The sequence below is a fragment of the Herpailurus yagouaroundi genome, unplaced genomic scaffold (genome assembly GCF_014898765.1).
Source record: "Herpailurus yagouaroundi ecotype Mexico unplaced genomic scaffold, PumYag 163, whole genome shotgun sequence".
NCBI lineage: Eukaryota > Metazoa > Chordata > Mammalia > Carnivora > Felidae > Herpailurus > Herpailurus yagouaroundi.
In genome coordinates, this window is record NW_024412404.1 from 1340609 (window position 1) to 1353436 (window position 12828).

The window sequence follows — 12828 nt, forward strand, 5'->3', positions numbered from 1 at the left end:
AGGTTAGAGTGGGAGAGAGCCAAAGCATAAGAGACTGTTGAGAACTGAGAGCAAACTGAGGGTTGATGGGGGGTGGGAGGGAGGAGAGGGTGGGTGATGGGTATTGAGGAGGGCACCTTTTGGGATGAGCACTGGGTGTTGTATGGAAACCAATTTGACAATAAATTTCATATATAAATAAAAAAAAGAATGTGGAAAGAGAAGGAAAATTAATTTTTTATAATTTTTTAAAGTTTCTTTATTTTGAGAGAGAGAGAGAAAGAGAGAGAGAGAGAGAGAGAGAGAGAGAGAGAGAGAGAGAATCCCAAGCAGGCTCTGCACTGTCAGCACAGAACTGGATGTGGGGTTCAAACTCATGAAATGTGATATCATGACCTGAGCCAAAGTCAGACGCTTAACCAACTGAGCCAGCCACCCAGGTGCCCCAGAGGAGGCAAATAAATTTTTATTGGTAAATACCATAGTCCTTTTAAATGGATTTCAGAGTTAATTAACACTCATATCATCATCATAATCTCCAGAGAAAGAAGAAAGAAGAACACTGGATTAGGAGGTAAGAGCACTGAGTTTTATATCTAGCTCACTACCTCCCAGCTACATAAATTGTCTCTATCTCTGGACATAAATGTCTTCATATGTACAATGGTGTATACGGAGTAAATGATTGTTCAGGCCTTTTTCTAACATCCAAGAACCCAGTAACCTAGGGGGAAGTTAATACTCCACGTGTTGAATTGTTCCTGGCACTGAAGTGAATCATTTCTCTTTGGAGTCTGGAGTTCTTCAATCTCTTTGTAAGGAGAATTATTAGATGGGGCCAAATAATGAAAGGGACCCAGGACCATTTATTTCAAAATGGAGCCTCCAATCTACGTGAGAAATGAGGTTAAAGAGGGCACAGGTGGAAAAGAATAAAAAATATCTTGGAGCAAATTATCTATTTTAACTGCTTCCTTTATGGAAAAAGAGACTCTTGGCTGGCACTTACCTTTAAGTTGTTTACGACCTTTAGCCAAATCATTCATCCATTTCAGGACTTCAGGATTAGAAGTCTTGTCACCATGTGAAGGCTACAAAGGAGGGGAAAGTGTGGGTGGAAGGGAAGAAGGAAGGGAAAGAAAGGTAAGAAAGGAAAATCAAAATTTTCACACAGAGATGGTTCAGAAACATATAAATCTGGGAGAGAAATTCATGTATGACAACTTCCAGATGATAGAGTTAGTTCTGAAAAACAAAGCAAACATTCTTGAACTCCTCCACACTTTTGTCCTTTCCATGGGCATTGTTCCTAAACATGCCTGGTCACTCATCACTTTTCATATAGCCTGTCCATGCCAGTGTCCCCTACAGTCTGACCATCAATCACCATGTGGTCCACTCACACCCCACATGTGGTTGCTAGGCCATTCTTCATATCAGCGCAAATGACTGCACTGATACAAACCAGTGCTTATTCCCTTGCCTGTACTCACAAACAAGGTTTATGGCCACAACTTGTCTGGTTTATACTAACAAACTCGAAGATTTCCTTGAAGATTTCCTATCAGTCATTTCCACCAAGCTCAAGAAAGGAGACCCCAGGATGTCTAACACCTGACAGTAGTCTGGGAAATCAGTACTTCAGGGGGATACCCAGATTTCTAATCATCTCACTGTTTATACACTCAATATCCTACTAGGCTAGCACTAAAGTCAAACTTAATTATATGTGTCTGACCTTGGTCAAATTACTTAGCCTCAGTTTCATCTGCCAAATGAGGATTACACCAACATCTGCCTCATAGGGTTGCTGTGAGGGATAAATTAGTTGATGTATGTAAAACAGTGAAAGTAGTTACTGGAATATGCTATACCCTACAGGTGTGTTAGCTATAATTACAAATATTATTATTATTATTATTATTATTACTGGTGGTGACAATAGTAATAGTGTTACTATCAGACTTTCATGGGAATTCTGGATATGTTTTCACCAACAAACATACATGTAGGGGTATGTATCTCTTGCCAAGTAGCTAATCAAAGTTGGATGTGGCAATAAAAATTATTTTTGATTTTGGAAGGACATGACTCTGTTAATACAAATCATTCACTTTGATTTCTGGGTTTCTTCTCAGAGTATGAAAGTGGATTTTCTACAGGAGAGAAACTAGGAAAGAAAGATAGACATACTTAGTCTCCATCCCCATAGATCAGTGAGATAATTCTTAAACAAATCAGAGCCACCTGATAACTTCAATTCAGACTCAAGAAAATTAATGGTTACTTTAAATTGAATATATACAAGACTATATAGGAATGTTTACAATGACTTGATCATAATTATAATATTGCTAGAAATATGTACATTGATAAGTAAATATGTACATTGGCTAAGTCTAGGGGCTGTGCCATATATTTTTTTTAAAGCATCCACTAAGTCTGTACAACGTTAGCAAGTTTCTGGTGAGAGAAAGGCATCGGGAGAGAAATGTGTCTCTCCTAGGTTCAAAGGAAAAAACGGTGCTTGTTTTGACATAGTCATCAAATGTACATATCAAATGTACATAGAAAATAAATATATTAATAGTGAAACACAAGGCACAGTTCTGTCACTTCTAGAGTGATGTAAAAACCACATATGTCTGAGTCAAGATGGAAACGATTGAAGGAAAACAACAGTGGTTTTTTCCTACAGGAGCTCAGATGGGATAGTATAGATGCTTTCTGTGAGTGAAGGCCTGGTTTCAGTACCTTGGACAGTGACACAAGGACACACCTCCCGAACAGCTTAGCCTGGTGCTACCCATGATGTGCTAGGATGATGCACTGTAACTCTTCCCTGATACACAGATTAGTATGCTGGCTTTGGGTAAGAGCCTGGTTGTATGGACACCCAATGTTTTGCATTTAATTTCACAAAATCCTCACAGAATTCTACCCTCTGATCTGTAAACACATCTTATTCACCTGGAACACGTCTTTGTCACTGGATATGCTCTATATAGTTACCATCTTTCAAGTTAGTTAATTTGAGTTAGTTAACATATAGTGTAGACTTGACTTCAGGAATAGAACCCAGTGACTCATCTCTTACATATGACACCCAGTGCTCACCCCAAAAAGCGCCCTCCTTAATGCCCATCACCCATTTAATACACTCCCTGGCCCCAATCATCTTTTGAAGTAATGTTAAGAACAAAAGCCTAAAACCCTAGAACCAAGGACTACTAAAGAAATGAGCTCTCACTACTGCAAATAGGACGTAGGAAAAATTTAAGGCTGATTTTTTTCTTCTGACAAAATATTTTAAAGCCTGAAATCATTTTCTGAAATGATTTTTTTTATTTCTTTACTCCTGGGGGAGCTTTCAAAAGATGTTAAATCAAGCTCACAAGGATGGCAGCTTTAAAATCGCATGGAAAGTTTTCATTAACAAGCTGTGGATCTTCAAGCCTTCTAACTTATAAATTGAAATATTCAGTTTAATAGACCCCAAGAGGCTATAAGCCCAGAAATTACAGTGTATATTTTGTTCAATGCAACTAAAATGGGATCTCCAAGGCACATGACTGAGGGTATCACTGGACCAAATCTGTGCTCTATCAAACACAGTTCAAAAGACACTTTGGAAAGAGATCTGATTAGGAATGAAAAGACCTGAGTTGTCCTGGCTAGGTCAATTCTTTGCTGTGTGATCCTGGGGAAGTTACTTCCCTTCTCTGAGCCTGTTCCTTCAAAGGTCAAATGAGAAATAAGACTGGCTGATCCCTTCTAATTCTAACATTCTCTAATTTCACAAATAGTGAACATCTGGCTGAAATAGCCTTTTCTAAATCCATGAGTCTAATGATAGTTAAATGTGAAATTAATTGTAGAAATAAACAGGGTTTGGATAGGAATATAAAATGGTCACATTCAACATAGAAGGAAAGATGCATGTTGTACCAGGGCATCAGACTAACATGGAGGCTGAGCAAGAGCTCAGACTAAAATATTAGCTGTGGGTGCTATTAATTCCATAGTACGCATGACAGGAAGGAAAGCCTTACACACAGCAACCAATTAAAGCCCAATGACATGTCAAACCTCTAACCACAGCCTGGCACCTTGACATAAAGGGCGAGGGGAAGCTCTATTCCCTGGGACATCAAAGGTTCTGATTACATCAGAGACTTTTGTACACACTGAAGCAGTGGTGACCATGATGCCCTCCTCTACTGCTCCCAAATGCATTCATCCGCATTTGTGATGTTTAAGTGTGTTGTGTGAGCATGTGCCTGCACCAGCTCTAAAACTTCTCTAGACAAAAACAGGAGGTGCTAGGAGAAATTCTATTAAAATAGGCAGCCTGCTGGGTGGCTCTTACAATAGAAAGAAGTAATCCAGAGTCCTGTGGCTGCAGGCTGAAAAATTTAGTGAAGAATTAATGTGTCAAATGTTTCTCTCTCTTTGGACAAGGCAGGGACTGTCAGGGGATAGCCTGGTCGAATATCACTAAAATAGATTAAAAATGTAATAATATCTAAGACCACTTACTTCCCTTGTGTGAAACACTGTAATAAGCATTATATTACAGTATAATATTCACTCATCTAATACAAACTTAAGAAGTCACTACTAATATTAACTCTACTGCACAGATGGATAAACAGAGACTCAGAAAGATAAAATAACAAGTCCAAAGTCACAGAGTTCCTAACTAGCTGTGCCAGATTTAAATCCAGATCAGTCTGATTTAAGAATTTACAGGTGTGGGGCGCCTGGGTGGCTCAGTCGGTTAAGCGTCCGACTTCAGCCAGGTCACGATCTTGCGGTCCGTGAGTTCAAGCCCCGCGTCAGGCTCTGGGCTGATGGCTCAGAGCCTGGAGCCTGTTTCCGATTCTGTGTCTTCCTCTCTCTCTGCCCCTCCCCCGTTCATGCTCTGTCTCTCTGTCCCAAAAATAAATAAACATTGAAAAAAAAATTTAAAAAAAAGAAAAAAAAAAAAGAATTTCCAGGTGTATGGCAGGCTGACAGCCTGGACACAGACACAGTGTAGAAGTGGGGAATGGACAGAAGAAGACTGAGACAAAGGAGGGATCCTTGATTGCTTGTTGGGTAGGTGAGAACACAAAGTTCCTGTGCCTGAAACTAGGAAGCTGGGTGATGCCATTTTCACCTCTCCTGCACGTGCACCTACATGCACATGCACGCATATGCCACACCAATCCATCCTAGTAAGCTAAGCAGTGCCACCTAGTGGAGAACAGAGCCATTACACCAAGCCCCGCCCAACTCCGCCCTCCAAGCACATGCCCTAGAGAACCACAAGTTTCTCCATCTTCTTAGTGTACAGACTATAGAGTGCTTCATTGTTTGAGTTCCAGGGGAAACTGGATGTAACTTCATTCAAGTTTCACTCTGTTTGCTGGTTCATCTATTTTTTTTATTTCTTTTATTTTCTTTTTCTCCTTCCATTTATTTTTCTTGGATACAGAAAGAGAAAATTTTATTTTTGTCTTTTTATTTTATTTTTTAAAAATTTTTAACATTTATTTATTTTTGAGAGACAGAGAGAGACAGAGTGTGAGTTGGGGAGGGGCAGAGAGAAAAAGAGACACATAATCTGAAGCAGACTCCAGGCTCTGAGCTGTCAGCACAGAGCCCAACTTGGGGCTCAGACTCACAGACTGCAAGATCATGACCTGAGCTGAAGTTGGATGCTTAACCCACTGAGCCACCCAGGCGCCCATAGTTTCCTTTAAATTTTTTTTAAATTCTTTTTATTATGTTTTATATTTTTTTCTAAGTATTTTATTCTATTTCACTTTCTTCATTACATTTGTTCTATTTTATTGTATACATATTTTTAATTTTTAAACTTTCTTACTTTTTGTCTTTTTCTTTCTTTTTCTTTTCTTTCCCTTTTTCTCTATTCTATCAAGTTTCTTTCAACAACCAGACCAAAACTCACCTAGACAGAGGATCTAGCTTCTTTTATTTGATTTTCTGTGTTGTTTTTAATATTTCTTACTTTTTATTTTATTTAAGTTATCCTTTTTCTTCCTCCAAAATGGCAAAATGAAGGAATTCACCCCAAAAGAAAGAACACAAAGAAATGACAGCCAGGGGCTTAATCAACACAGATATAAGCAAGATGTCTGAACTGGAATTTAGAGTCACAATAATAAGAATATTAGCTGGAGTTGAAAAAAGCATAGAATCTCTTTCTGAATAGATAAAAGAAGTAAAATCTAGTCAGTATGAAACTTAAAATGCTATAACCAAGAGGAAATCTTGAATGGATGCAACAGTGGCAAGGATGGATGAAGAGAGCAGCAAATCAGTGATAAGAGAAGACAAATTATGGAGAATAATGAATTAGAAAAAAAGAGAGTAACTAAGGTAAAAGAGCATGGTACAAGAATTAGGTAACTCAGTGACTTATTAAAAAGGAATAACATCTGAATCATAGGAGTCCAAGAAGATGAAGAGAGAGAAAAAGGGGTAGAAGGTTTATGTCAGCAAATTATTCTGGAAAATTTTCCTACTCTGGGGAAAGACATAGATGTCAAAATCCAGGAAGCACAGAGAACTCCCAATAGATTCAACAAAAACTTACCATCAACAAGGCATATCATAGTCAAATTCACAAAATACACAAACAAGGAAAGAATTATGAAAGCAGCAATGGGAAAAAAAGTCCTTAACCTATAAGGGAAGACAGAGCAGGGTTGCAGCAGACCTATCCACAGGAACCTGGTAGGCCAAAAAGAAGTGGCAGGATATATTCAACGTGCGGGATTGGAAAAATACGCAGCTAAGAACTCTGTATCCAGCAAGGCTGTCGTTCAAAACAGAAGGAGAGATAAAGAGATTCCTGACAAACAAAAACTAAAGGAGTTCATGACCACAAAACTATTCCTGCAAGAAATTTGAAGGGGGACTCTCTGAGTGGAGAAAAGAAGAAACAAAACAAAAAAGACCAAAGGCAACAAAGACTAGAAAGGACCAGAGAACACCACCAGAAACTCCAACTCTATAGGCAACACATTGGCACTATATTCATATCTTTCGGTACTTACTCTAAATGTTAATGGACTAAATGCTCCAATCAAAAGACGTAGGGTAACAGAATGGATAAGAAAACAAGTTTCATCTATATGCTGTTTACAAGAGACCCACTTTAGACCTAAAGACACCTTCAGATTGAAAGTCAGGGGATGGAGAAACATCTACCATGCTAATGGTCACCAAAAGAAAGGCAGAGTAGCCATAATTATATCAGACAATCTAGATTTTAGAATAAAGGATGTAACAAGAGATGAATAGGGCATTATATCATAATTAAGGGGTCTATCCACAAAGAAGATCTAACAATTGTAAACTTTTATGCCCCAATGTGGAGGTACTCAAATATATATCAGTTAATCACAAACATAAAGAAACTCATTGATAATAATACCATAATATTAGGGGATTTCACCACCCCACTTACAGCAATGGACAGATCATCTAAACATAAAATCAACAAGGAAACAATGGCTTTAACTGACACACTGGACTGGATGGTTAACAGATATATTCAGAACATTTCATTCTAAAGCAGCAGAATGCACATTTTTCTCAACTGCACATAGAACATTCTCCAGAATAGATCACATATCAGCCTTCAACAAGTACAAACAGATTGAGATGACACTGTGCATATTTTCAGACCACAATGCTAAGAAACTCAAAATCAACCACAAGAAAAAATTTGGAAAGACAATGAATACTTGGAGACGAAAGAACATTCTACTAAAGAATTAATGAGATAACTAAGAAGTTAAAGAGGAAATTAAGAAGTAAATGGAAACCAATGAAAATGATACACAACAGCCCAAAACCTCTGGGATACAGGAAAGACAGTCATAAGAGGGAAGTATATAGCAATCCAGGCCTTCCTAATGAAGAAAGAAAAGTCTCAGGTACACAACCTAACCACACACCTTAAAGAACTTGAAAAATAACAGCAAATAAAGCCCAAATCCAGCAGAAGACAGGAAATAATAAAGATTAGAGCATAAATCAGTGCTATCAAAATTAAAATAATAATAATAATAATAATAATAATAATAATAATAATAATAAAGCAGTAGAACAGATCGATGAAACCAGGAGCTGGTTCTTTCAAAGAATTAACAAAATTGAAAACCCCTAGTCACATTGATCAAAAAGAAAAAAAAAGGACCCAAAATAAATAAAATCAAGAATGAAAGAGGAGAGATCACAACCACCACTGCATGAAAACAAATAATGAGAGAATATTATGAGAAATTTTGTCAACAAATAGGGCAATCTGGAAGAAATGGACAAATTCCTAGAAACATATATTACCAAAACTGAAACATGAAGAAACAGAAAATGTGAACAGACCCATAACCAGTAAAGAAATTTAATTAGTCATCAAAATCTCCCAACAAACAAGGGTCCAGGGCCAGATGGCTTTCCAGAGGAATTCTACCAAACTTTTAAGGAAGAGTTAATAGGGGAAAATGACAGTGTAGGAGGACGCTGGGCTCACCACGTCCTGCGGATCACTTAGATACCACCCACACCTGTCTAAATAACCCAGAAAATCACCAGAAGACTAGCAGAACAGATTCTCCAGAGCCAAGCATATACGGTCCACAGAAGAGGGTAGGAAGGGTGGAGAGGCGGTGCGCGCTACACGGACTGGAGGGAGGGAGTCGGGATGGAGGGGCAGTCCACCGGCAAAGCAGAGGCCCCGAGTCTGGCTTGCAAAAACGGAGGGGGCGGATGGAGTGTGTTCTGACAGCAAGTGGGACTTAACATCTGGAATGTTATAAGTTAACAGATCTGCTCGTGAAAGGGAGGGCTGGAGGACAATGGGAGGGAGAGTTGTTGAGCCACAGACAACAGAGTGCAGCTTGGAGGGGAACAAAGGTGCTCACCAGCGCCATCTCCCTCGCCCATCCCCCAGCCAAAATCCCAAAGGGAACCAGTTCCTGTCAGGGAACTTGCTTGCACCTCGCAAACACCCAACGCTATGCTTCTGTGGATCCATCCCCTGGTGGTGGGTCTGACTCCCTCCCGGTGCCTCAGGCCCCCCCCCAAAGTTGATCACCGAAGGATAAGCAGCTGAGCCTGCCCCTCCCGCCCTGTGCACTTTGCCGATCTACCCCAGCTAATACGCCAGACCCCCAGCACCACAAGACTGGCAGTGTGCAAGTAGCCCAGACGGGCCACACCACCCCACAATGAATCCCGCCCCTAGGAGAGGGAAAGAGAAGGTACACACCAGTCTGACTGTGGCCCCAGTGGTGAGCTGGGGACAGACATCAGGTCTGACTGCAGCCCGGCCCACCAACACAAGTTATTCAAGACAGCACAGGGGAAGTGCCCTGCAGTTCCTCACCACTCCAGGGACTATCCAAAATGACCAAACAGAAGAATTCCCCTCAAAAAACCTCCAGCAAATAACGACAGCTAACGAACTGATCAAAAACGATTTAAACAATATAAACAGAAAGTGAATTTAGAATAATAGTCATAAAATTAATTGCTGGGCTTGAAAACAGTATAAAGGACAGCAGAGAATCTATTGCTACAGAGATCAAGGGACTAAGAAACAGCCAGGAGGAGCTAAAAAATGCTATTAATGAGCTGCAAAGTAAAATGGAGACGACCACAGCTCGGATTGAAGAGGCAGAAGAGAGAATAGGTGAACTAGAAGATAAAATTATGGAAAAAGAAGAAGCTGAGAAAAAGAAACATAAAAAAACCCAGGAGTATGAGGGGAAAATTAGAAAACTAAGTGATGCACTAAGAGAAATAATCTACGAGTAATTGGTATTCCAGAGGAGGAAGAGAGAGGGAAAGGTGTTGAAGGTGTACTTGAAGAAATAATAGCTGAGAACTTCCCTGATCTGGGGAAGGAAAAAGGCATTGAAATCCAAGAGGCACAGAGAACTCCCTTCAGACGTAATTTGAATCGATCTTCTGCATGATATATCATAGTAAAACTGGCAAAATACAAGGATAAAGAGAAAATTCTGAAAACATCGAGGGATAAACATGCTCTAACATATAAAGGGAGACCTATAAGACTTGTGACGGATCTCTCTACTGAAACTCGGCAGGGCAGAAAGGAATGGCAGGAGATCTTCAATGTGATGAACAGAAAAAATATGCAGCTGAGAATCCTTTATCCAGCAAGTCTGTCATTTAGAATAGAAGGAGAGATAAAGGTCTTCCCAAACAAACAAAAACTGAAGGAATTTGTCACCACTAAACCAGCCCTACAAGAGATCCTAAGGGGGATCCTGTGAGACAAAGTACCAGACACATCACTACAACCATGAAACCTATAGGCATCACAATGACTCTAAACCCATATCTTTCTATAATAACACTGAATGTAAATTGGACTAAATGCACCAACCAAAAGACATAGGGTATCAGAATGGATAAAAAAACAAGACCCATCTATTTGCTGTCCACAAGAGACTCATTTTAGACCTGAGGACACCTTCAGATTGAAAGTGAGGGGATGGAGAACTATTTATCATGCTACTGGAGGTCAAAAGAAAGCTGCAGTAGCCATACTTATATCAGACAAACTAGACTTTAAATTAAAGGCTGTAACAAGAGATAAAGAAGGACATTATATAATAATTACAGGATCTATCCATCAAGAAGAACTAACAATTATAAATGTCTATGTGCCAAATACAGGAGCCCCCAAATATATAAAACAATTACTCACAAACATAAACAACCTTATTGACAAGAATGTGGTAATTGCAGGGGACTTTAACACTCCACTTACAGAAATGGATAGATCATCTAGACACATTGTCAATAAAGAAACAAGGTCCCTGGATGATATATTGGATCAGATGGACTTGACAGATATATTTAGAATTCTTCATCCCAAAGCAACACAATATACTTTCTTCTGGAGTGCACATGGAACATTCTCCAAGATAGATCACATACTGGGTCACAAAACAGCCCTTTATACGTATACAAGAATTGAGATCATACCATGCATACTTTCAGATCACAATGCTATGAAGCTTGAAATCAACCACGGGAAAAAGTCTGGAAAACCTCCAAAAGCATGGAAGTTAAAGAACACCCTACTAAAGAATGAATGGGTCAACCAATTAGAGAAGAAATAAACAAATATATGGAAACAAACGAAAATGAAAATACAACAATCCAAATGCTTTGGAATGCAGTGAAGGCAGTCCTGAGAGGAAAATACATTGCAATCCAGGCCTATCTCAAGAAACAAGAAAAATCCCAAATACAAAAACTAACAGCACACCTAAAGGAAATAGAAGCAGAGCAGCAAAGACACCCCAAAACCAGCAGAAGAAAAGAAATAATAAAGAGCAGAGCAGAGCAGAAATAAACAATATAGAATCTAAAAACACTGTATAGCAGATCAATGAAACCAAGAGTTGGTTTTTTGAAAAAATAAACAAAATTGACAAACCTCTAGCCAGGATTCTCAAAAATAAAAGGGAGATGACCCAAATATATAAAATCATGAATGAAAATGGAATTATTACAACCAATCCCTCAGAGACACAAGCAATTATCAGGGAATACTATAAAAAATTGTATGCCAACAAACTGGACAACCTGGAAGAAATGGACAAATTCCTAAGCACCCACACACTTCCAAAATTAAATCAGGAGGAAATAGAAACTTTGAACAGACCCATACCAGCGAAGAAATTGAATCCAGATTACTTCCCTGGGGAATTCTACCAGACATTTAAAGCAGAGATAATACCTATCCTTCTCAAGCTATTCCAAGAAATAGAAAGGGAAGGAAAACTTCCAGACTCATTCTATGAAGCCAGTATTACTTTGATTCCTAAACCAGACAGAGACCCAGTAAAAAAAGAGAACTACAGGCCAATATCCCCGATGAATATGGATGTAAAAATTCTCAATAAGATACTAGCAAATTGAATTCAACAGCATATAAAAAGAATGATTCACCATGACCAAGTGGGATTCATTCCTGGGATGCAGGGCTGGTTCAACATTCACAAATCAATCAATGTGATACATCACATTAATAAAAGAAAAGAGAAGAACCATATGATCCTATCAATCGATGCAGAAAAGGCATTTGACAAAATTCAGCAACCTTTCTGAATAAAAACCCTCGAGAAAGTCCGGATAGAAGGAACATACTTAAACATCATAAAAGCCATTTATGAAAAGCCCACAGCTAATATCATCCTCAATGGGGAAAAACTGAGAGCTTTCCCCCTGAGATCAGGAACACGACAGGGATGCCCACTCTCACCGCTGTTGTTTAACATAGTGTTGGAAGTGCTAGCATCAGCAATCAGAAAACAAAAGGAAATCAAAGGCATCCAAATTGGCAAAGATGAAGTCAAGCTTTCGCTTTTTGCAGATGACATGATATTATACATGGAAAATCCAATAGACTCCACCAAAAGTCTGCTAGAACTGATCCATGAATTCAGCAAAGTTGCAGGATACAAAACCAATGTACAGAATCAGTTGCATTCTTATACACTAACAATGAAGCAACAGAAAGACAAATAAAGAAACTGATCCCATTCACAATTGCACCAAGAAGCATAAAATACCTAGGAATAAACCTAACCAAAGATGTAAAAGATGTGTATGCTGAAAACTATAGAAAGCTTATGAAGGGAACTGAAGAAGATATAAAGAAATGGAAAAACATTCTGTGCTCATGGATTGGAAGAATAAATATTGTCAAAATGTCAATACTACCCAAAGCTATCTACACATTCAGTGCAATCCCAATCAAAATTGCACCAGCATTCTTCTCGAAACTAGAAC

General features: G+C 38.9%; 1 protein-coding gene across 1 annotated transcript in view; it reads right to left on the minus strand.

The window, feature by feature from the left end:
* FAM13C (family with sequence similarity 13 member C) overlaps positions 1–12828 on the minus strand; it is a 116054-nt gene that overhangs the window by 21601 nt on the left and 81625 nt on the right. Inside the window, exon 7 of the mRNA XM_040485053.1 lies at positions 989–1070. Coding sequence (XP_040340987.1) covers positions 989–1070 — 82 coding nt within the window. The remainder of the gene's footprint in view (positions 1–988; positions 1071–12828) is intronic.